The following is a 26538-nucleotide window of genomic DNA, read 5'->3' as shown; positions in this document are numbered from 1 at the left end:
TAACGAGAGAAGGTAGGTTGAAGGTGATCCAGTTGGGTTTGAACTGGAGTAGGAGGGAATGCCAGAGAGGGATTTGAGAGTGGGGCAAAGGTCGAGAGGGGAAGGCTTGTGGAAGAGGTATATGAATTGATACAAATGGATTGGGTGAGGGCAGCTGCGTTTGAGTTTCATGGTGGCGTTGTCTTAGGTTGAGGTAGTTAGAGAGAAAGAGATGGAGGGAAAGGCTGAGACAAAGTAAAAATCTTACACTGACTGTATGGTCCTTGGTGTGTTTTTCAGATCAAACCAGACTTTCTTGAATTTCCCTGAACATGAATTTGGAGAGAATTTGTGCAGACATGTATGTATGGCACTTTCAATGGAGAGTTAGAGTTTCACTGTTGTGTAGTTTTTTATGATTAATTCTTTTGTCTATTGTAACTTAGAGAAAAGCTGAAGGGGGGCTCAGTGCGGTGCAGGATCGATCATTAAACAACCTGTACCACAAAGCCATGGGGCTCAGGTAGAGGTAGTAGCACTCATATATGCCACGCTGGTGCATTTGTTTATCACAGAATGTCAAAAAAATTGTACATTAAAATGGAATTGTACTGGCTTATTGAGGGGACATGGTTGTTTTAGAAAGTTAGGCAGAAAAAAGTTATCCCACCCCTTTATATAGAGTTGTGTGACTGGATTGTAACACTGTAGATCAAATGTATTACTGAAAACAGGTGTTTTTAAATTGAATACTAATTGCCCTATTCATCACCATGGTTCCTTAAACCTTTAAACGTTAACAAATTAGGGCCAATGTGGCGCTAAGTAATCGGGATTTAAGAAACAATACAATAGTCATCAAATTTGGGGTGGGGTGTAGGCCTATTTGTAGTAGCCTACAACACCAGTCATTAGTAGGACTGACAAAGTGGAGTTGGGGAGGGGGTGAGTGGGTTAGGCATAGGGGCGTGGTAATCTCGGCGGCGCCACTTTAAAAAAACAGTCGCGTTGATATGTCAATCTTGACGCGACCCAGACAGACCTCCACCCGGGCCTTCCCGTGAGAGCCGCATCACTATTGGCTGATAGCCGCCATCCCTTTGAGACTGGAGGCCGCATTGGCTGGGGCTCGGTGAGACACTCACGCGCAAGATAGCTACTCTCTTTTGTTATTGTACGGAGCGCGAGGAGAGGTTTGGGGGAGCTAGCAGGATGCACGAGCGGAGACAGAGAGGCTGATATCGACAGGGATAGAAACAGATAGCCCAGGAGGGGAGGAAGGGAATTCGGATTACTAGCTACCTCAGTGCAACACATTCACCACTACTTCTCTTCTAATCCCTCAATACACTCTGGTTGACGTGTAAGTATAGTCAATTTATCAAATTATGCGGTTTCTCGTCACGCGAGCTCTCTAATCTCCAAGCAGACCAAATACAGTAAAAGACCGAGGAGGAGATTTCTGGACCAGACTGGCAAAATAGCTTGATTACTAGCTAGTTTTATCAACCAGACATATGTCTGGGGAGTGTGTCTGTCTGTCTTCGGTTTTATGATATGCTTGTTTTAGCTGCTTTTATTTCGAATGATTTGGTCCAGCAGTGATTTCACTGGCTGCATGACTGTGTAGTCTGCGCTGTCGATGTTTTTTCGAAAAGGTAGTTGATATGACATTTTGCCCTCTGTCTTCTCAACGTCTAATGTTCTATTCAAAGATGCTACTAGATGTAGCACTGTAATGAGTTGCACTGTAGTTCCTGCTTTCGGATGATTAGATTGATACAACGTTGCAAGCGTTTTATCATCCCTACCGGGATTTCTTAAAATGTTGACTGTAGCCTAGACTTGGTGACGCGATATGACCAAATATGGTGTGGCAGTGTTTGCTTCTTCCGCGGAAGATCCTTGTAAAGGGAATGTATGGCTTGAAAATTGGTCAGATTGAGATATAATAACGCATTATAAGGGTCACCCAAGAAGGTCACACCAACAATGCTTTGTTTTAGTTGTAGCATATGTTTTTGTCATCCTTTCCATTCCCTGAGATTAGCCTATAGTCATGTGCAGAAACCGACACATACATTCACCTGCCAGTTTATTAGGTACACCCATCTAGTACCGGGTTGGACCCCCCTTTGCTTCCAGGACAGCATTAATTATTTGGGGCGTGAATTCTACAAGGTGTCACAAACATTTCACAGGGATGTTGGTCCATGCTGATATGATGGCATCACACAGTTGTTGCAGATTGGACGGCAGTACATTCATGCTGCCAACAGCCCGTTCTATCTCATCCCAGATGCTCTATTGGGTTTGGTCAGCAACAATGTTCAGATGCGCTGTGGCGTTCAGTCGTTGCTCAATTGGTCTCAAGGGACCTAACGTGTGCCAGGAAAACATTACCCACAACAGTATACCACCGCCAACAGCCTGTACTGTTGACATCAGGCAGTATGGGGCCATAGACTCATGCTGCTTACGCCAAATCCTGATTCTGTCATCAGCATGACGCAACTGGGATTTGTTGGATCAGCCAATGTTTTTCCACTTCTCAATTGTCCAGTGTTGGTGATCGTGTGCTCACTGGAGCCTCTTCTTGTTTTTAGATGCTTTTAGTGTAACGTGGTGTGGTCGCTTGCTGCAATAACCCATCCGTGACAAGGATCGACGAGTTGTGCGTTCTGACATGCCGTTCTGCACACCACTGTTGTACTACACAGTTATTTATCTGTTTGTGGCCTGCCTGTTAGCTTACACAATTCTTGCCATTCTCCTTTGACCTCTCTCGTCAACGAGCTGTTTTCGCCCACAGGACTGCCGCTGACAGGATGGTTATTAGAATTTTTTTCACCATTCTCGGTAAACCCTAGACATTGTCATGGGTGAAAAACCCAGGAGGGCGTCCGTTTCTGAGATACTGGATCCGGTGCACCTGGCACCGACAATCATACCACTTTCAAAGCTGCTTAAGTCACTTGTTTTGCTCGTTCTAATGGTCAATCAAACAGTAACTGGATGCCTGTCTGCCTGCATTATATAGCAAGCCACAGTCACATGACTCATTGTCTGTAGGAGCAATCCATTTTTGTGAACGGGGTGGTGTAACTAATAGACTGTCCAATGAGTGTACATCTTCAGTTGGCAAATCTTATTTGGACGGTAGGGGCCTATATATTGTAAGCAATGCTGGATCGGTAATGTTATTGGCAGAATCAGCTGTTTTATGAGGGATATGTCAGAAGGCTCACTACTTGCTACATAACAGCAGACTCTGTAGTGTAGGCCATACTATTATGTTATAATAGCTTTACTACTAGGGTCTAAAGATTCACATTAAATGTAACCCCAACCGCATGCTATACATTTAGGCCTATAAGTGGACCTTAACCGTGCTCTTGCTCATGTTGTTATTAAAATATGACATTTTAATAAAATATTACCTTCAAAATGGGTGATGCCCTTAGAGAGTACTGTAGGCCTACAGGAATAGTGTGTAGAACAGAATTGCAATCATTCATTCATTAATTGTTGAAGTGATAATTTGCTAGTTATATATCTATTAATTGTGAGGTAGGCCCTAGTTTAGTACAAATCTATCATATACCCACAAAATGACATCTCTACTCCAGACTATCATTCTTTTCTCAGAATGCCCTTATTGTTGGTCACTTGTTGCATGGATTCACGTCTGAATTCTTGAATTTAAAGCTTGGTTTATAGTCGGCCTGAGGACAGGTTGATCGACAGTCGTTAGACCTACTGTAAACCATCGTAGCTTTCTTATCAGCTGAGTCTTTTCCCCTTTGCACAGAGCCCCCAAATCCTCTCTTTTTCATAATATCATAATATCTCTATTGGAGCATTGACTTCACAGTAACACTGGCTTAGTCCAATATAACCCCCTGCCCCTAGATATTTATCAGATTGGTTCAGTGTAAGAGGACAGACACACCAGGCTTTTTGATGGTGACATACACCATTCCCTATGACTGCTTTGAAAAAAGTACTATCAAAGGAATGCTATCCTGCTCTAGATAAAGCTTTAGACTACAACACCAACTCAGTAGGCCCGGCCTATACAGTATATCCTGAATAACGAAGACACACATCGCTTGCTATAAGTAGGACTTGCTGTTTTGTGACATGACTCACGTTATGGTGACTGAGTTTGTCTTTTTATGGCTGTTCTATGTTGAAGAAGCTGTGGCAATGAATTTCCTGAGTGTACACACACTGGTAGCCTGTGACTTTCTCCCACAGCTTGAGGCCATGTTGTTGTGCGAGGATGTTTCCAAACTGACAGATATTAAGATAATGAGAGGAGGGAGAACATGGAGTCACTTCCAGTCAGCTTAGCCACGTAGATGTTAACAGGTTATGATAGCTACGTCATTGCAGAATTATTTTAGCTCTTACACGTATTAAGAGAGCAAGGCTGCAGTTTTGCCATGGATTTCCTAATAGTGACATTTTGGGGTTATTGGCCTAACAATAGAGAAATTGGCTTACGTAATATGAAGAGTAAGTGCAGATAGTACCACCCTGTTTCACTCAGTTTTGAAGCGTTTTTTTTTCTCTCTCTTTCATTTTGTGCCTCCTGAACTCGACCCTGGTAGTGGAGGTATGTTGATTAGTGAGTATGGGGGGCTCAATTTAATTCAATTCACATTGCACTAGTAGCACAAACATGTTTTCCACTTTTGTCAAATGAAACTGTAGAATGGTTAAAGGCAGGCTATTTTAAAGTACCAGGTAGATTCCCCTCACAGGCAGGTGACTCCAGGCGAGGCTAGGGTTGCCAAGTTGGATCAAGCTCAGTCTGGGAGATTATAGTTGTTAGCATGTATTTTGTGCATAAGAGTGCATTATCCATGGCTCATGAGATATTATAAATGTGATTATAATGCATTATGAATAGTGGATTCATAAGAAGCCTTTTAACATTTTTCACATCTCAGTCAACGATATTACTATAATCTCCCAAAATAGCTTTATACCCCAAGATTCAATTCTTGGAGACTCTCTGGTCGAGACCAGCCGGGAGGGTTGGCAATGGCAACCTGTGCAGGGGCAGCAGCTTGTAAGCAAAGACACTGCATCAGAATCAACATTGAAGAAGCACATTTTATTGAATGCAACCCTGGGACTCTTTCTAGAGGAGATGGAGGGAAGCCAGTTGGAACGCTTAAATTAATTTGTTGATACTGAGTGTTATCCGCTGCTGACTAACAATGCCAGTAAAGAATGATGACACACACACACACAAGCAAGTCGTAACAACTCAAAGCACAAACCTTGATACACAACTTCACTCCCTTTTGTGTGACTGTGTGCGCCAATGGTGTGCACTCATGTCTGTGCTCATGAATGCAGTATGTATGGGTTATGAATGGGGTATTAAGTCCTTATGTGGGACACTATTTTCAATTGTATGCTATAACAGTATCACAATGTTGTCATAAACATAACATAACTGAATGTCAAGTGTCAAGACAGTGTCAGTTTGCATGCACCTGAACCTTTATGACAAGCGCTATGACAGGGGTTATCATTATGCCAACCACTGACCTCTCCGTTCCTTCCTCCCTCCCTCTGCAGTATCATGTCGGTGAATGCCCCCAGCAGCAATGACGCCTGCCTGAGCATCGTGCACAGCCTCATGTGCCACCGGCAGGGCGGCGAGAATGAAGGCTTCGCCAAGCGCGCCATCGAGAGCCTGGTGAAGAAGCTGAAGGAGAAGAAGGACGAGCTGGACTCGCTCATCACCGCCATCACCACCAATGGAGTGCACCCCAGCAAGTGTGTCACCATCCAGAGGACCCTAGACGGTCGCCTGCAAGTGGGTCATAAAGTAGTAAAAAGAGAGGGACACAATGAAAAAATCGCCCCAAGTCTTTCTCTGTGATATAGGTCTGTACAGTGTACACATGCACTACTTACATTTATCTGTGTGCTATAGATGACCCATCTGTAGGTGTCCATATATAATTTATAATACAGACATTTTCATAGTGCAAAAGTATTGTCCAAAGTCTATAGTATAAACTATATACAGTGCCTTGCGAAAGTATTCGGCCCCCTTGAACTTTGCGACCTTCTGCCACATTTCAGGCTTCAAACATAAAGATATAAAACTGTATTTTTTTGTGAAGAATCAACAACAAGTGGGACACAATCATGAAGTGGAACGACATTTATTGGATATTTCAAACTTTTTTAACAAATCAAAAACTGAAAAATTGGGCGTGCAAAATTATTCAGCCACTTTACTTTCAGTGCAGCAAACTCTCTCCAGAAGTTCAGTGAGGATCTCTGAATGATCCAATGTTGTCCTATATGACTAATGATGATAAATACAATCCACCTGTGTGTAATCAAGTCTCCGTATAAATGCACCTGTACTGTGATAGTCTCAGAGGTCCGTTAAAAGCGCAGAGAGCATCATGAAGAACAAGGAACACACCAGGCAGGTCCGAGATACTGTTGTGAAGAAGTTTAAAGCCGGATTTGGATACAAAAAGATTTCCCAATGTTTAAACATCCCAAGGAGCACTGTGCAAGCGATAATATTGAAATGGAAGGAGTATCAGACCACTGCAAATCTGACCGTCCCTCTAAACTTTCAGCTCATACAAGGAGAAGACTGATCAGAGATGCAGCCAAGAGGCCCATGATCACTCTGGATGAACTGCAGAGATCTACAGCTGAGGTGGGAGACTCTGTCCATAGGACAACAATCAGTCGTATATTGCACAAATCTGGCCTTTATGGAAGAGTGGCAAGAAGAAAGCCATTTCTTAAAGATATCCATAAAAAGTGTTGTTTAAAGTTTGCCACAAGCCACCTGGGAGACACACCAAACATGTGGAAGAAGGTGCTCTGGTGACATAAAACCAAAATTGACCTTTTTGGCAACAATGCAAAACGTTATGTTTGGCGTAAAAGCAACACAGCTCATCACACTGAACACACCATCCCCACTGTCAAACATGGTGGTGGCAGCATCATGGTTTGGGCCTGCTTTTCTTCAGCAGGGACAGGGAAGATGGTTAAAATTGATGGGAAGATGGATGAAGCCAAATACAGGACCATTCTGGAAGAAAACCTGATGGAGTCTGCAAAAGACCTGAGACTGGGATGGAGATTTGTCTTCCAACAAGACAATGATCCAAAACATAAAGCAAAATCTACAATGGAATGGTTCAAAAATAAACATATCCAGGTGTTAGAATGGCCAAGTCAAAGTCCAGACCTGAATCCAATCGAGAATCTGTGGAAAGAACTGAAAACTGCTGTTCACAAATGCTCTCCATCCAACCTCACTGAGCTCGAGCCGTTTTGCAAGGAGGAATGGGAAGAAATTTCAGTCTCTCGATGTGCAAAACTGATAGAGACATACCCCAAGCGACTTACAGCTGTAATCGCAGAAAAAGGTGGCGCTACAAAGTATTAACTTAAGGGGGCTGAATAATTTTGCACGCCCAATTTTTCAGTTTTTGATTTGTTAAAAAAGTTTGAAATATCCAATAAATGTCGTTCCACTTCATGATTGTGTCCCACTTGTTGATTCTTCACAAAAAAATACAGTTTTATATCTTTATGTTTGAAGCCTGAAATGTGGCAAAAGGTCGCAAAGTTCAAGGGGGCCGAATACTTTCGCAAGGCACTGTATTATGTATTCATGTATATGGACACCTGCAGATGGGTCACCTATAGCATACAGCGAGACACCTATAGCACAGTTAAGAGCATTGGACCAGTAACCGAAAGGTCTCTGGTTTGAATCCCAGAGCCGACTAGGTGAGAAATGTTCCGATGTGCCCTTGAGGAATGCACGTAACCCTGATTGATCATGTACGTCATCTACTAAATGACTCAAATGCACATGTAATGTCACAGAGAACGACTTGGGGCAAAATTTTCATAGTGCAAGAGCATTGTGAAAAGTGCCAAAAATAGCGTAAACCTCGTAGTCTTGCAGTGTGATTTAATTTGACAACTGTGCGATATGAGGAGGCGATTATTTGACTACACTTTAGTAAACAGAGAAATACATGGACAACTTTTGAATGTCATGCCACATCATATGTAGCCTACTGTGAAACCTCTCAATACGTTTTTCCTTGCAGCTGTTGCCCTGGTTTTCTCTTTTGAGAGTTGGGCCCAGGTTTCTGTCAAGCACTTGCTGTCAAACACATGTGGGAGGTATTGTACTGAAAGACATAAGAAATGTTTAATGACGATAGGCTACATGGAATGTATAAATCTTTGCCTCGATACAGCTAAATGCTAAACTCTTTCATAGATTTTCCCTGGAAACAGTGTTGGCTAATGCTACAAGGCAATAGTCAAATGAGGAGTTGTTAGTTTATGGGGATGCTATGAGGTTTCAGTGACTTAAGCCTGGCTAATGGTGGCTAATGCTGCAAATTTACTAGGCAGTAGACTGTACTCACTGAGGCTAACACTATAGAGTTACTGACAGCTGAAGATCTCACTGCTTATAGTAAATGCTAAACGTGTTAGCCAACAGCCAGGTTTTGCTTATGTGGCTAGTGCTACAGTAGTGAAACAAAGGGATACTTGCTAATAGTAGCTAACACCTCAGTATTGCTAAGGAGAATCCTATCTCCAATGTTGGTTGAGGGTGTTTGGTTATTGGTGATGATAAAAAAATATGAAACTTGTGTTTAACAGTTGAAGCCTGAATTATGGTGGCCAGTACAACAGTCAAGTTTTGCATGTCAAGAGAGAGAACGTTTTAGGGAGTTCCCAATGAACCCCCACCCATCCCCCTGAAGAGGGAGGGGGAGAAAGAGCGGGAGGGAGTGGAGAGCTGGAGGGGCTGTTAGAGTTGTTTTGTCTGAGACACAGGAAAGGGACCGGGCTAATCTGAGGCCGTCTGTTTTGAGTGTGTGTATATATACTGTAAAACCTGTATGTGTGTGCGCGGTGGATCTAGAGAGAGGGAATTCATTCAATACGCCCTGGTAGAATTAATCCTAACTGCTGAGTGAAGACATGTCTCACCTTCTGTGACCTTCTCCCCAACAAGAGGGGGAGGGAGAGAGCGAGAGAGAGAGGAGGGGCTGTATAGACATAGCTGTAGACTAGATCAGGCTTCAAATGTCTAAGGACTTTGCTCACAGTCACATGTAGATCCATATCCTCTCTTTCTGTCACTCACTCTCCCGTTCTGTCTCCCTTTCTCTCTCTCTTTCCGTCACACAAACATGCATGCATGAACGCACGCACGCAGGCACACACGCAAACACACATTAAATACTGTACAAACTCACTCTCCACCCCTATTTTCACACATAATCTCCCTGCTTCCAGAATGCTCCAGGTACATTCAGAACAGTATTGACACCAGCAGATGTATGAGCAGAGCAAAAGTGACATCATTACATACTACATTAGACTTATTGCAGGTTGCAAATTATATATTGACTCTTGGAGGTGGCCTGAAAAGTTCTCTATCAAAACAATTATAAACTGGGTGGTTTGAACCATGAATGCTGATTGGGTGACAGCCGTGGTATATCAGACCGGGTATGACAAAACATTTGTTTTTCCTACTCTAATTACATTGGTAACCAGTTTATAATAGCAATAAGGCACCTTGGGGGTTTGTGGTATTATAGCCAATATACCACGGCTAAGGGCTGTGGCCAGGCACTCCGCTTTGCATCGTGCATAATAACAGCCCTTAGCCGTGGTATATTGGCCATATACCACACCCACCAGGCCTTATTGCTTAATTAGACTACCATGGGAGTGCTCACGGTAATATACACTACCGTTCATAAGTTTGGGGTCATGCAGAAAGAGGACAAGTACATTAGTTTGAGAAACAGACGCCACAAGTCCTCAACTGGCAGCTTCATTAAATAGTACCCGCAAAACACCAGCCTCAACGTCAACAGTGAAGAGGCGACGCCGGGAGGCTGGCCTTCTATGTTGTTCTGATGTTGCTTCAATATATCCACATAATTTTCCCACCTCATGATGCCATCTATTTTGTGAAGTGCCCCAGTCCCTCCTGCAGCAAAGCACCCCCACAACATGATGCTGCCATCCCCGTGCTTCACGGTTGGGATGGTGTTCTTCAGCAAGCCTCCCCTTTTTTCCTCCAAACATAACGAAGGTCATTATGGCCAAACAGTTCTATTTTTGTTTCATCAGACCAGAGGACATTTCTCCAAAAAGTACGATCTTTGTCCCCCGTGTGCAGTTGCAAACCGTAGTCTGGATTTTTTATGGCGGTTTTGGAGCAGTGGATTCTTCCTTATTGAGCGGCCTTTCAGGTTATGTCGATATAGGACTCGTTTTACTGTGGATATAGATCCTTTTGTACCCGTTTCCTCCAGCATCTTCATAAGGTCCTTTTCTGTTGTTCTGGGGTAGATTTGAGTATATTCATCTCTAGGAGACAGAATGCGTCTCCTTCCTGAGCGGTATGGCTGCTGCGTGGTCCCATGGTGTTTGTACTTGCATACCTTTTTGTACAGATGAACATGGTACCTTCAGGCGTTTGGGAGCCAGACTTGTGGAGGTCTTGGCTGATTTCTTTTGATTTTCCCATGATGTCAAGCATAGAGGCACTGAGTTTGAAGGTAGGCCTTGAAATACATCCACAGGTACACCTCCAATTGACTCAAATGATGTCAAGTAGCCTATCAGAAGCTTCAAAATCCATGACATCATTTTCTGGAATTTTCCAAGCTGGTTAAAGGCACAGTCAACTTAGTGTATGCAAACTTCTGACCCACTAGAATTGTGATACAGTGAATTATAAGTGAAATAATCTGTCTGTAAACAATTGTTGGAAAAATGACTTGTCATGCACAAAGTAGATGTCCTAACCGACTTGCCAAAACTATAGTTTGTTAACAAGAAATGTGTGGAGTGGATGAAAAAACAAGTTTCAATGACTCCAACCTAAGTGTATGTAAACTTCTTACTTCAACTGTATATTTCACTGGTCTTCCCCAAAGCCAACACTTCCTTTGGCTGTCTTTCCTTCCAGTTTTCTGCTGCCAATGACTGGAACAAATTGCAAATATCACTGAAGCTGGCGTCTTATATCTCCCTCTCTAACTTTAAGCATCAGCTGTCAGAGCAGCTTACCGATCATTATACCTGTACACAGCCAATCTGTAAATAGCACACCCGACTACCTACCTCATCCCCATATTGTTATTTATCCTCTTGCTCTTTTGCACCCCAGTATCTCTACTTGCACATCTTCATCTGCACATCTATCACTCCAGTGTTAATGCTAAGTTGTAAATAATTTGCCTCTATGGCCTATTTATTCTCTTACCACACTACTCTTCTACATTTGCACACACTGTACATAGATGTTTCTATTGTGTTATTGACTGTACGTTTGTTACTGTGTAACTCTGGGTTGTTTTTCTCGCACTGATTTTCTTTATCTTAGCCAGGTCGCAGTTGTAAATGAGAACTTGTTCTCAACCTGCCTACATGGTTAAATAAAGGTAAAATAAAAAAGCAGCCAACAAGTGCTCTGCATATGTGGGAAATCCTTCAAGACTGTTGGAAAAGCATTCCAGCTGAAGCTGGTTGAGAGAATGCCAACCATGTGCAAAGCTGTCACCAAGGCAAAGGGAGGCTACTTTGATGAATCTAAAATCTAACATATATTTAGATTTTTTAAATACTTTTTTGGTTACTACATGATTCCATATGTGTTCTTTCATAGTTTTGATATCTTTACTATTATTCTACAATGTAGAACATCTTACAAATAAAGAAAAACCCTTGAATGAGTAGGTGTGTCCAAACTTTTGATTGGTACTGTGTATGTAATATAAAAGTACTGTGTATGTAATATATATTATTTTTCTGTTTTTTTTTCTCCATTTTTTTTATGCTTAGAGGTGTCCTAAAATTGGAAATCAAATTGCTAAATGACCATCTTAAAACAATTCCATATGTTAACTTTGTACTTTGTTCGCTGGTTGAAAAGCTGAATCAGGTTAATTACAACTGGGGTTGGAGCGAATCCTACAGCAGGGTAGTTCTCCAGTAACAGGGTTGGAGACCCCTGCCCTAGAGCCTACCCCACTTCCCCCTTCAAAGTAGGAGGATGCATATGCAAATAAAAGATGACTGGTCATTGGTAAGAATAATCAGATTGTGATGTCATGATGTGGGCAAAAAACTCCATCCCATCTGAAAAGGCTTAAATTCAAGGCATAAAAAAAGGACATTATCATAATTTCAACCTTATAATGTAGAAATATAATTTTAAAAAGTAAAATCACGTTTTTGACTGCACAGCCTCTTAAAATTCTAACCCAGTTAAGAGATTTAAGATAAACCCATACACTAATTTTGATTGAATAGGGCCATGTATCTCTATGTATCTCTAACACTTTATCGCCCACCCTCTCTCTCTCACCCCCTCTCTTTCTCTCACCCCCCCCACCCTCTCTCACCCCCTCTCTTTCTCCCCCCTATCAACCTTTTTTTCTTTATCTCCAGGTTGCAGGGAGGAAAGGCTTCCCCCATGTGATTTACGCTCGACTATGGCGCTGGCCAGACCTGCACAAGAATGAGCTAAAGCACGTCAAATTCTGCCAATACGCTTTCGACCTCAAATATGACAATGTGTGTGTCAACCCCTACCACTACGAGAGAGTGGTTTCTCCCGGCATTGGTAGGTCTGCTCAACAGCTTAAAGGGATAGTTCACCATATATCGCGTAATGTCTAATGGTACAGGTGTTTCTGATATGTAAATACTATGTTTCCTGTCATAACATTCCAAAAATTAAAGTCCACAGAAAAACAATATTCACATTTTCCCACTAGAGATGTTTTAGTCAAATTTGCTTTCTGTGGATAGAAAACTGTGCGTGATGATGTAATGCACCAAACATTTTTTTTTAAAGTTTACATTGCATTTTCAGTACTACTGATGGTTTTCTCCCAAAGAAGATGCGTAATAGTAATCTAATGCGCCTGCTCTGGTCTTGGTACATGTGCTCTAGCCATCAGCTCGCAGATACAGTCACGGTTAGGTTACCTACATGATGAGATTATTATGGATAAGGGCAAGATTTTAGATTTGTCAAACGGCAGCCAAGCATCAATCCTAATGTAACCAGAATTAGACCCCGAATATTTATTGGAAAAGCGCATCAACCTCATCAACGTGCACTTTCACCTCCCTGTGAAGTTCATCATCACTTATTTCATGTGTTGCCTAACAAACTGCAAGCTTTCCCGAGTCGTATTGGGAAGACCAACCAACATATCATTGCGTGACTCCCAAGTTTACTTTGATATGATGGTTATTATATCAAGGCGTTTTCACTGCCATTTCTCACAAAATACATTTTACTGACACAAAAAGATTTTTGCTGTTTCCGTCAGGCCTGTCATGACATTTTTATCCAACATGTACTTTACTCACATAAAATGGTTTATGTGAATGATATTTTGACTTCACCACAATGTAACTTAACTACAAATGATAAGCATTCTCTGTCTCTTATTCTCTCCTTTCTTTCTTTGCCCCTCTTTCTTTTGTTCTCTTTCAAAGTTGGTCTCAGTCTTCAAAATACAGGTGAGTGCCCTATCACAGCACTAACGAACTTACTGCAGGCATGTTAAGTATAACAGTATTATACTTTGCTGATGGTATCAGATGACCAAACATTCCTCTTTCCTTTCATTTCTATACCCTTCTCACACTACTGAGCCTAGCTGCACTGTGCTGGTCTGGTTAAGCATCCACCATAGTTGCTGGAAAGGACAATGTGGAAAAAAAAATATCCAAGCCAGCACTCAACGGTTCGACTTGGCACAATAGTGTGAAAAGAGTACTATTGAGGTTCGCTCGTGCCTCACTGGCCGTGATGCCAGACTGTTTCTGCATTAATCAATTCTTTATAGTTTTCTAGACAAAAATGACTTGCATTCATTACAAAGCATTGAACTTAATGTTTTATAATTGCTTAAATGCGTTCACAATGCATTACACACAGGTGGTAATACTGTAATACAGGTTTTAAACCTGTTAATACAGATGGCTAATTAATTGCACACACATGGTTCATGTTATTCTTATTCTAAAATGTTTATTCTACTGAGCCATTTACTTCATGGTCGTATTATAATCTTTAATTATTTCTTATTATAGTTGCATTGACGAGATGAAACCTGCAAGTTAGCATTTCGTTGGACGGTGTATACCATGTGTATCCCCTACATACGCCTTATAAAACTTGAAACTAATGACAATGTTATACCATGTTGTTGGTAGCCCTCTCCCTCTCTCCTCTAGGCCCCCCTGGGAGGTTGATCAAAGAGGAGTACATTCATGACTGTATCCAGATGGATATGCCACTAGGCATGTCCCCATCGGACCACCCCCACCCAGGGGCGCTCAAGCTACCGCCTCCCGACCACTACGGCCAGCCCCTCCCGCCTCTGCAGCTCCCGCCGGAACCGCAGTGCGCCCCTCCGCCCATCACCCTCTACCCCAACATGCCCCTCTCGCCCACAGGTAAAACCGATAGTTGTTTAATGAATGGAGGGAGTTATACGCACATCCAACATAATAACGGGAACTAGACAAAAATAAGTTCCAATACATAGAGAAAAATGTAATATCCGCTCCTGTTTTGCTGCTCCCTAAGGTGATATTCTAATAAAGCTTAGGGGATTATTTGGTAGGTGTCACCAAAGATGTCCACAAGGGTTATATTTTTGTTTCTAAGGGTGTTACTACGTAATCCCGTTATATTACATTTGTTTATCGACTTCTGCCTACCTATTGATATTGAAAACAACCTGGTAGCTCTTCTTGTGTGTCTCTCTCTCTCTGTCTCTCTTTCTGTCTTCCTCTCTCTCTAGTGCCCGGCTCTATGCTGCCTCTCCAGGGAGGTCACAGTGAGGGGCTCCTACAGATCGCCTCTCCGCAGGGTCAGGTCATGACCCCTATAACCCCCACGCCGCCCCCCTCCACCCCAACACACGGGCTACCACATGGGCCACCACACACCCCCCAGCCACCCCAGCTCCCGTCTGGTCAGAATGGATACAACAGCTCCAAACACACACAGACACAGGCTGCGTTCCACAGTTAGTACTGCCATATGGTTCACACACACACACACACACACACACACACACACACACACACACACACACACAAACACTCAGGGAGCAATACACAATTCATTTCAATGGCATGATGGATCATCATATTTAGAAAGTGTAAAAATGAATAAAAATATTAGTAAAAATGCAAAATGGTTGTTTGCTAGATTGATGTGCATGTTGTTAACTTGTATTTATTTTGGGGGAATTCAGCAACTTGGACAGGCAGCAGCACAGCATCCTACACTCCTGTAGGACCCCAACAACAGAATGGGCGTGGCCACCAACAGCCTCCTCTCCACCATCCAACCCACTTCTGTAAGTTAGGCAGTTACAGTAAGTTATAGTATGCAAGCCCAAAGTGTGTCCGTATGTCTTCTGAGGTGTTTTTTTGGGATATTGTTAGGAAAAGTTAGGGCTGGGTGTTATGGCCAAAATATCATATCTTGATATTTTTTACATTTTGGACAGTATTTTATGTTGGATAAAAATATAATAAAAGTTTAAATGATACAAGTTTAAATTTGCTTTCTGAGTAGTGTGTGACCATAGGGTGGCAACACATATATTCTAAGTGATTTCAATGGGTCTTTCTCCATTATGATTGTTTTATACTGTTCAATTCAACTTCAACCAAAAACAATTGATACATTTTTGCATTTCCTGCACTCATTTGGGATCATTTCCGCACTGCCACAAAGGGCTGCATGATATAAGCAAACAATCTAGGCCTTATTTTTCACCAAATGTTGAAATTGCGATTTGACTGGCGTTTTAGAGCAAAACACTTTGGTGAACTGTTGGAATCATTGAAATAGAAGGATTATTCCAATTCTATTGTTAAAATATAATAGTGGGCACTTTGAATACAGTGTTTCACATGACAACAAATGAAAATGCCAGGGAGGAGTTATTGTGACAGGGTAGGAACCAAAGTGTTGTTAAGTGTTTCCTAGGGGACCCTATACTCTTTGGTAACATTTAATGTTTTCTCATAGATACTTCATGTAGCTAACATATTCATGCTTTGCATATTCTTCTTTGATTTAGAAGATATTGTTGACTCAATAAATGTGTTTGTTAGGTAGCTAGCTAACTAAGTTGACTGAGAACATATTCTCATTTACAGCAACAATCTGGGGAATAGTTACAGGGGAGAGAAAGGGGGATGAATGAGCCATTTAGAAGCTGGGGATGATTTTATGGCCAGATTGGGAATTCAGCCAAGATACCAGTGTTAACACCCTTACTCTTACGATAAGTGCCATGGGATCTTTAGTGACCACAGAGAGTCAGAAAGACAGCACCATACACAGGGCAATGTCCCCAATCACTGCCCTGGGGCATTGAGATATTTTTTTAGACCAAAGAAAGGAATGCCTCCTACTGGCCCTCCAACATCACTTCTAGCAGCATTTGGTCTCCCATCCAGGGACCGACCAGGACCAACCCTACTTAGCTACAGAGGCAACCATGCAGTGGGATGCAGGGTGGTATGCTGATTAGCATTAGCAGCTAACGCGATTTAGGCCTAACTTGCTAAGAAAAGAAGAAACACAAACTAATATTGTAATTATAGAACGCTAGTGGATTTCTATTAAGAAGCAAAGTGAAAACAGCATCGTTGTCATCAACAATGTTGCTTGTGCTGCATTGACCTTGCAGACTCAATGCATGTGACAGGGGGCGGGGCTAGGTCTGTGTGGAAAGTGGCATGGAGAGAGTGAGAGTGAGAGTGGCGAAATATTACTCAAGTATCGGAGTAAATTGTAAAAATGTAAGTTACACATGACATATCACTTTTAACAAAACAAACTTTTAATACCGTTATAGAAGGTCAAGTAAAAACCCAAATCACTCCAGGCACCAATAACGGTGTTTCGTAAAATATGGTACACCGCCCAGCCCTAGGAATAGTGTATGTTTGGTAACCTGTGTCGTAATCTACATCTTTTATTTGTTCACCTTTTAGGGTCTCAGCATCATGGCTCGGCTTCATTTCCTCCCCCTGTGTCCAATCATCCAGGTAAGACAACACATACACACGTTCGGGAGGTATTCAGACCTGTTGAATCATTTTGTTACGTTATAGCCTTATTCTGAAATTGATTTAAATAAATGTATTCCCTCATCAATCTACACACAATTCCCCATAATGACAAAGCAAAAACAGGTTTTAGATTTTTTTTGCAAATGTATTAAAAATAATAAACAGAAATACCTTATTTACATAAGTATTCAGACCCTTTGCTATAAGCCCCGAAATTGAGCTCAGGTGCATCCTGTTTCCATTGATCATCCTTGAGATGTTTCTACAACTTGATTGGAGTCCACCTGCGGTAAATGGAATTAATTGGACATGATTTGGAAAGGAACACACCTGTCTAGATAAGGTCCTACAGTTGACAGTGCATGTCAGAGCAAAAACCCAGCCATGAGGTCGAAGGAATTGTCAATAAAGCTCAGAGACAGGATTGTGTCGATGCACAAATCTGGGGAAAGGTACAAAAAATGTCTGCAGCAATGGAGGTCCCCAAGAACACATTGGCCTCCATCATTCTTAAATGGAAGAAGTTTGGAACCACCAAGACTCTTCCTAAAGCTGGCTGCCCACGCCAAACTGAGCGATTGGGGGAGATGGGTCTTGGTCAGGGTGGTGACCAAAAACCTGATGGTCCCTCTGACAGAGCTCCAGAGTTCCTCTGTAAGGTTGGGAGAACCTTCCAGAAGGACAACCATCTCTGCAGCACTCCACCAATCAAGCCTTTTTGGTGGAGTGGACAAACGGAATCCACTTCTCAGTAAAAGGCACATGACAGCTGGCTTGGAGTTTGCCAAAAGCACCTAAAGGACTCTCAGACCATGAGAAACAAGATTCTCTGGTCTGATGAAACCAAGATTTAACTATTTGGCTTGAATGCCAAGCGTCACATCTGGAGGAAACCTGGCACCATCCCTATGGTGAAGAATGGTGGTGGCAGCATCATCTGTGGGAATGTTTTTCAGCGGCAGGGACTGGGAGACTAGTCAGGATCGAGGGAAAGATGAACGGAGCAAAGTACAGAGAGATCCTTGATGAAACCTTGCTCCAGAGCGCTCAGGACCTCAGACTAGGGGGCAGCTTCACCTTCTAACAAACAGGACAATGAACCTAAGCACACAACCAAGACAACACAGGAGTGGCTTCGGGAGAACCCTCAAACATCTTTGGAGAGACCTGAAAATAGCTATGCAGCGATGCTCCCCATTCAACCTGACAGAGCTTGAGGGGAACTGCAGAGAAGAATGGGAGAAACTCACCAAATACAGGTGTGCAAAGCTTGTAGCGTCATACACAAGAAACCTCAAGACTGTAATCGTTGTCAAAGGTGCTTCAACAAAGTACTGATTAAAGGGTCTGAATGCTTATGTAAATGTGATATTTCATTTTTACATTTTTTGTACATTTGCAAACATTTCTAAAAACCTGTTTTTGCTTTGTCATTATGGGGTATTGTGTGTAGACTGACAAGGGGAAAAAACAATTTAATACATTTTAGAATAAGGCTATAACTTAACAAAATGTGTAAAAAGTCAAGGGGTTGAATTCTTTCCAAATGCACTGTATGTAGATGTATAGATGCACAAACACTCTGCTATCCACATATTTGTCTGTGTGCAGGACCAGAGTTCTGGTGCTCCATCTCCTACTTTGAGATGGATGTCCAGGTGGGGGAGATGTTCAAGGTGCCGGCCAGCTGCCCGGTGGTGACGGTGGACGGCTACGTGGACCCCTCAGGGGGCGACCGCTTCTGTCTGGGCCAGCTCAGCAACGTCCACCGCACCGACTCCAGCGAAAGAGCCAGGTCTGTGCTCCTCTAATGCCATCTCTATATCAATAAGCATGCTAGTTCTTACCTTGCCACAAATGTCTATTTTGTATGTTTTTATATGTGTCTGTGTTCTTTTGGCTTGGATTGGTATATCTATGCCTTTTTGCAAACTATGAATAGGTGTATATCTCTCGTTCATAATAATGCCATGCCTTGTCTCTATCTGTTTTGTACCAGTGGCAGAAGACCCACTCTAGCAAAATGCAACTTCTTTTATTGATTGAAATATAACACTTTAATACAACTTATATTCACTTGTACTCATCATCTTCATCTCTCCCTCTCTCACAGGTTGCACATAGGTAAAGGAGTGCAGCTGGAGTGTCGTGGCGAGGGAGATGTGTGGATGCGCTGTATGAGCGACCATGCCGTGTTCGTGCAGAGCTACTACCTGGACCGAGAGGCAGGCAGAGCACCAGGCGACGCAGTACACAAGATCTACCCCGGCGCCTACATCAAGGTGAGGAACACAATGACTTTCGTCTGTTCTCTTTGCAGTTGTTTGACCTCTTGATAACCTTCCTATAGGAATTTCACTGGACACTGATGACTCTCTGTAGGTGTTCTGACATCAGACTGTTCTCTCCCCTGTAGGTGTTTGACCTGAGACAGTGTCACAGGCAGATGCAGCAGCAAGCAGCTACAGCGCAGGCAGCAGCAGCAGCTCAGGCTGCCGCCGTGGCCGGCAACATCCCCGGGCCAGGCAGTGTTGGAGGCATTGCCCCTGCAGTCAGTAAGTACAATGTACAGTGTATGAGATATGCACAGCCTTCGTGTCTTTTATTTACATTTTTCCATTAGGCTATTGTGAATGTATAACCTCTGTTGAATGACAATGGGTCCAAGTATTGACCCCTGTGGGACACCACTGACTATACCAAACATTAGGAACACCTTCCTAATATGGAGTTGCACCCGCACTCCTTTTATCCCATTTAACAGCCTCAATTAGTCGGGGCATGGACTCTACAAGGTGTCAAAAGCATTCCACAAGAATGCCGTCCCATGTTGACCCCAATGCTTCCCACAGTTTGGTTAAGTTGGCTGAATGCCCTTCGGGTGGTGGACCATTCTTTATACACAAGGGAAACTGTTGAGCGTGAAAAACCCATCAGCGTTGCAGTTCTTGAGAAACCGGTGAGCCTGGCACCTACTACCATACCCCGTTCAAGGTCACTTAAAACTCTTGTCTTGCCCGTTCACCCTTTGAATGGCACACATACACAATCCATGTCTCAATTGTTTCAAGGCTTAAAAATCCTTCTTTAACCTGTCTCCTCCCCTTCATCTAGTCTGATTTGTAGTGGATTTAACAAGTGACATCAATAAGGGATCATAGCTTTCACCTGGATTTACCTGGTCAGTCTATCTCTTAATATTTTGTATACTCAGTGTATACCTCATAGGGATGGGCACGATTATTCAAATATTTCAATATCCAAACAGATGTTAGTGTTTGATTACTTGAGAGAGTATACATTTTTTTTAATACAAAATATATAGACTCATTTTAACTATGAAGGCTTTCTCAATTAAATACATTTTTCTCAATTAAATACATTTATATGTGACATTGCTACACAGAAGGATATACCATGACATTTTCAATTCTTAATTTTACAAAACCTCCGACTTTTGAATGTAGTTTTTATGACGTGCGCCCCATAAAAAGGCATACCTTATAGCCATACAGGTGACAAGTGTAACTTGTTGTTGGCTCTACAGTCAGAGGCTCCATGTGTATCAAGTGAAGTGGGAGATTTCTAACCAATGCAAAATGGAATTACAATTATGGAATTACGTTGACTAAATGAGAAGGCTACAATGATCAACCAACAGGTAGGCTGTTGGTTAATATGAATGAAGATCAGCTCAGCAAAATAGCCTCAGTTAGCCTTGCTACATTAGTTAGCTGGCTGGCTAACTTAGCAGGCTACTGTAGCTAGCTAGATTCTTTACATTGTTTTGATGCAGTCAAAACAGGCACTACCAGATGGTATGATAGGAACCTATGAAAGCAATACGTTTTTTTTATCCAGCGCTAGTCGGTTTGGCTACTTTTCTCTCTCCCTCTCCCTCCGTGCCACACAGATTGTCACACACACCAGCCCCTGCTCCTCTTCCGCTCCCCCACCCTACTGCTGAAACAAGCATGCACTCTTAGAAAAAAAGGTGCTATCTAGAACCTAAAAGGGTTCTTTGGCTGTCCCCATAGGAGAACCATTTGCAGAACCCTATTGGTTCCAGGTAGAACGCTATTGGGTTCCATGTTGAACACTTTCCCCAGAGGGTTTTACATGTAACCCAAAAGAGTTCTACCTGGAACCAAAAAGGGTTATCCTATGTGGACAGCCGAAGAACCCTTTTGGAAACCTTTTTTCTAAGAGTGTAGCGTAGCGCACCGGCTCCCTCCCGAGTCATGCGAGCAACTCCCCATTGAAGTAAAAAATATATAGGGGTTTTCTTAAAAAAACATGTATTTCAACTATTATTCTAATAGTGAAATCCTTTCAAATGCCTATCCCTGATACCTCACTTCCTCTTTCTTCCAGGTCTTTCTGCTGCAGCGGGGATAGGTGTAGATGATCTCCGGAGGCTGTGTATTTTGCGGCTGAGCTTTGTGAAAGGTTGGGGGCCCGACTACCCCCGGCAGAGCATCAAACATACCCCCTGTTGGGTGGAGGTACACCTGCACCGGGCTCTGCAGCTGCTGGACGAGGTACTACACACCATGCCCTTGGCCGACCCAGGACCCGCTAACTGAGTGGAAGGAAAGATGACCAGTTAAAAATCCATACGGGGTTAAAAACGTACAATCATACACACACTGATTTCCCCCCTCTTGATGATACATATAGACCGATACATGCAGATAGAACCACATACAGGCACATGCATGTTTTCTTTCTATTTAACGCACACAATCTAGAGCCACACAAATCCCCACAAAGGCTAACATCAACCTCTCCGTCACACACAGACACACACTTAAGCAGCCAACAATCACTGCACACTTCTTAACCACTTGTACGGTCTCCCACATGGCCATGCAACCACTAACCAAACCACATGTCTGTGGGCATGCAGACATAAAGCTACTGATGTCCTTAACATACTTTCAATATTTTGTGAACATTCATTGTTTTTGCACAGCTCCCACATGCTAAACACGAACACTATAAAGCAGCCCAGACCCCTGAATTACCTTTCATAGAGGTTCTTTATTATAGTATAATCAGGTAACTTTAGTGAATATGTCTACTGAGTAATTTATGTTTATTCGTCTTCTGTTCTCTACAGAAATGGATATGCACTGTAGAAATCTAGGGATGTGTTTCAGAGATGTGTAACATGATATACTTTGGTACTCCTCAAATGCACACACAATCCACACTTTCTTATTTCCTGCTTATACACACACACACACACACTGTTCAGAAATCCAGAGATGACACAAACCCAGGAGGATTAAAGAACTTGACCCAAATAACTCATTAATAAAATGACCTGGTCACACACATCTCACACAAAAAAAAAATCAGATGTGGATTCTAAGGTTAACCTAGAAGATTTACAGAGTTTTTGGCAAATCCAGACCAAAACTTGGGGTCACAGAACCAAAATGGCTTGGGACCTTGGAAGAACACCAGAGTGATGGAACCAGCGTTCTAATGAACCTAGCCAGCCAACCTTTTGTCATATCTGTGCTTGTGTTGTGTTCTCCTGTGTGTGGATCTCAAATCACATAGTTAGTCATTGTTAACATTGTTAGCTCGTTAGCCCTGTAATAGCACAGGGCACCTTTCTCAAGCTAATTTATTTTCTTACCAAAAGATGGAGAGAAAAAAGCCCAAAAATGTCAGCTTTAAAAGTGGTGTTTGTATTTGTGATGAAGCAGTACAGTGTATGTAACCAAACAGTTTGCCATATGGTGGAACTCACCAAAGCCAGAATACCTCATGATAACAGTGTAAACCCACAGTTTGTCTTTCAGCCAAAACCTCAGACTCTCAGCATTTTCTCCTCTTGTAAGTTCCCCCTTACAGCCTCATATCACATTATGCCTGTATCATCAAATCAATATAAAATGGAATATGGAGTGGACCCTCAATGGAGCCTTGGGGAACAAGACATAATCCAGGCTGTAATACAGTAGTTGCTCAGATTTAAAATCTTACATCCCCGTGACTCGTGGGAATAATATTTTGAGTAGAGACCCAACACAACGTTTTCAAATGTCATATTAATAGGATGTCCCACTTTTGGATAGAATGATTCATTCTCAGTCAATTTAAGTTAGTCCAGAATAATATCACTTATACAGTGACTTAGGTCACTTTTGATAAACATAAAATGTATCTTCACTTTTTTGCATTCATTTAAATCAGGTACCCTAGTGTTGGTAACAATCAACCTCAAGCTTACTGAAGTGAAGTTATGACTGATGTTCTAACATTGATGTGTGATACGATATGAAAGCTAATCATATAAGACGTAACACATTTTCTACAGTAGTAGAAAGTAGGCTTGGCTTCATGATTTTGGGTTGAAGTGCCTGGACTGAATGCAAACCATCACCCAATCCAGGGACAGGAACATGAGTGCTTTTATTTGCTCCTTCCTGTGCTCTGGTACATTTGATACCTGTGCCTTTCCGTTCTCCTAGTCAAGCTGTTTAGGAATGTACTTCAGACGCTAGGGTTTATGTCATTCTTAAGTGGGGCCTCTCCAAAGCATGACTATTTACTCCTCCAGTCAGAGTGGGATTTCTACTAAGCCTACATGTTGGCAACAATGGTCAAGGTCAAAAAGGTGTTCTCGCTGTTTTGGGAGAATCTCAATAGCTCTTTTAAAATCTGTAGTTGAAAGAGTCTATTCAACGATTCTATTCAACCATTTTAGTGGTAGTTTATTCAGTAATACTAGAGATTTTGTTGAAAGAGAAGCCTCACTGCAGGGTTGAAAAAGGTGGCTCCGGTTATGTTGAAGATAGAAGTAAGCCTTCATGTAATTGTTGTCATTTAACACAACTGCTTTAAAGTGAACAGCCATTTATATTCACTGTTTGTGATTAGTGCCTTTAGTTTTAGTCAAAGTAGATGATACACCTCACACTGGATTGTAACACACAAACTACACTTTGTCTTCCTTTGTAGATATACAGTACCATGATATACTGGTTGTCATCTCGATAGTTTTATCCCTTCTGTTGAGTGTGTTGGTTGGGGGGGAATGAAAAATAACATAGCTCAAGTGTTTGTACATGCCACTGAGTTTTGCTGATCAATTCGGGCAGTGAAGCAATAAGAAATGAAAGTGTTGAGCTCAACAGCCCCTGAGTTAGATTGAGACCGACATCTAGTGGTTCCCTCAGGTACTGTGTTACAGCCCCATTGTAGGTATTATTACATACCACTTTATTATTGTATCAGGCTGGTATTGGATTAATACTGTTTGACAGTTATACCCCAAATATCCGTATAGCCATTGTTGTGTTGTTTAGCCTTACTGAACAATTATGTTACTAAGGTGTCTAATATGAATTGGAAAACTTGCTGCCCCTAGAAACTGCCCATGCACTCCACACACCTTTGTCACAGTTGATTTCATTATTTGTCACTTGGGCTCGGCATGTGTCTGGGAGTGTTATGTATTCAGGGATGAAGAGAGGTTTAAAACTATTGTTGCGCCATCTATGGCTCTGCTTATCGTAGTGCTATATCTCCCCTCAACCAGTGCTTTAACCATTGAGACTAGGGTTGCAAAGCTACCGGTAGTTTTCCAAAGTTACCAGAATCTTCAGTAATTTTGGTAATTAACAGAAAGTCTGTGGCAATTTATCTTAACTTTGGTAATTTATACTTGAATGATTTAAAAAAAAATGTATTCATAAATAGTATTCCTTTTTTTTTACCTGTGTCCATGAGTTTCTAGTAGATAGACCATATAATTAAATAGAAAATATCCTAATTAATGAAAAGCATCTAATCTACAATGCCATTATTTTCATTTAACTCTGCAACCCTTCCAACTATTGACTTTTTCACAACTGCCACCGATTTGATGCCAAAACATTGACAACAAATACATATTGACATAGTAAAAATAGAACAAGTCTATTTCATGCTGAAACCCTAATACTAAATATCAGTGGTATTCACTAAGTTGATGGTTTATATTTAGGATAATGTTTTACAGCTTTGGCATTCTATTTTATATTTTACCTGTGATAAAGCCACACAGAGTGCCAGAGGTAATTACAGACACCTGTGATAATATGTGGTACCAAAAAGGGCCACTAGATGTATTTTGATAGATTACAGAAAATTATTGAAAGATACCAAAATTCTGGTAGTTTACTGGTAAACTTTGAAAGTTTCCAGTAATATACCCTCCCTTTGCAACCCTAATTGAGACCCATGTCATGTTCCTCTGCATTTGACCACATTCAAACTGATACCTGTCACCAAAGAGAACGTGAGTGAGATGATGGTCACTCAACAGGAATCATACATCATTCCGTACATAAATTATCTATTTCGTTTTAAAACAGAAAATATAATAGACAATATGTTATCAAGTGTGAAATTACTCAATTTGGCTATTTTATGGTATTGTTATTTCTATTATTGTTGTAATTGTAATTATTTTATTGTAAAAAGACATGCTGCTCTTGTAATGTTGACTGTACACCAAAGTGAAATAAAAATACAGCATTGTCATTTTAATACAAACTTTTTTTTGTCTTTTTGACACTGTTTGACTTTTCATGTTAATTTAGTTCCAGTATTCAAGTCCTTAGGGTACAAATTCTGAAATGTTCATCTACAGTGGGAAACATTTGGTAGAGGAAACTGCTCTGAGGCAGAGTTAAAGTTTCTGATAAAAGGAGCGTTGCCCCAAGGCAGAGTGAAGGTTTCTGATAAAAGGAGCGTTGCCCCAAGGCAGAGTGAAGGTTTCTGATAAAAGGAGCGTTGCCCCAAGGCAGAGTGAAGGTTTCTGATAAAAGGAGCGTTGCCCCAAGGCAGAGTGAAGGTTTCTGATAAAAGGAGCGTTGCCCCAAGGCAGAGTGAAGGTTTCTGATAAAAGGAGCGTTGCCCCAAGGCAGAGTGAAGGTTTCTGCTAATGTTGCACAGTATGTATGCAAGGCTTCTCCTACAAGACATTAAAAGTATGAGGTTTGAATTGCCTTTATACAATAGTCATAAGTGTGTCATATGATCTTCATACCCTTATAAAAGTGGTTTAAGATTGTGATGGATGTTATTCCACAGTTAGTGTAACACTGTTAACCATGTCATTGCATTGTTATATTGGCTTTGCAGCCACTCCAATAATTGTTCTTATCTCACAGAGCCAGACAAATGTCTCTGAATTTACCATAAAAGTAATGTAAAGTCTGGCAGGTGAGATTAGCGTTTCCCAAACAAATAGAATTAGTCGTCTCTTCTCACAGTCGCTGTATCTCCACCACACAGCAGCTTTGAGGAGAGACGATTATTCTAGTGGCCATAGGCTTGCTACTGCTCAGGTTGAACACTGGAGGA

General features: G+C 41.8%; 1 protein-coding gene across 10 annotated transcripts; it reads left to right on the top strand.

The window, feature by feature from the left end:
* The first annotated feature begins 964 nt into the window (after positions 1-964).
* On the top strand, positions 965-25719 carry LOC110488280 (SMAD family member 4). 10 transcript variants are annotated; one of them, XM_036970960.2, is made up of 12 exons: positions 965-1342; positions 5578-5818; positions 12496-12670; positions 13558-13581; positions 14281-14523; positions 14874-15047; positions 15333-15437; positions 17092-17145; positions 18781-18964; positions 19283-19451; positions 19586-19724; positions 21544-25719. In XM_036970960.2, the coding sequence occupies exons 2-12, from the start codon at positions 5582-5584 to the stop codon at positions 21753-21755; spliced, it is 1716 nt and encodes a 571-aa protein (XP_036826855.2). In that variant the 5' UTR covers positions 965-1342; positions 5578-5581; the 3' UTR covers positions 21756-25719. The 10 variants fall into 10 exon arrangements, with proteins under 10 accessions (XP_036826855.2, XP_090084503.1, XP_090084506.1 ...); XM_090228377.1 differs by having other exon boundaries at positions 968-1111; positions 14874-15101; XM_090228380.1 differs by having other exon boundaries at positions 976-1111.
* The last annotated feature ends 819 nt before the right edge of the window (positions 25720-26538 follow it).

This window comes from Oncorhynchus mykiss, chromosome 30 (assembly GCF_057628025.1).
Source record: "Oncorhynchus mykiss isolate SJ-2025 chromosome 30, ASM5762802v1, whole genome shotgun sequence".
NCBI lineage: Eukaryota > Metazoa > Chordata > Actinopteri > Salmoniformes > Salmonidae > Oncorhynchus > Oncorhynchus mykiss.
The sequence above is the reverse complement of the archived record's forward strand: the minus strand, read 5'-3'. Positions and strand labels throughout refer to the sequence as shown.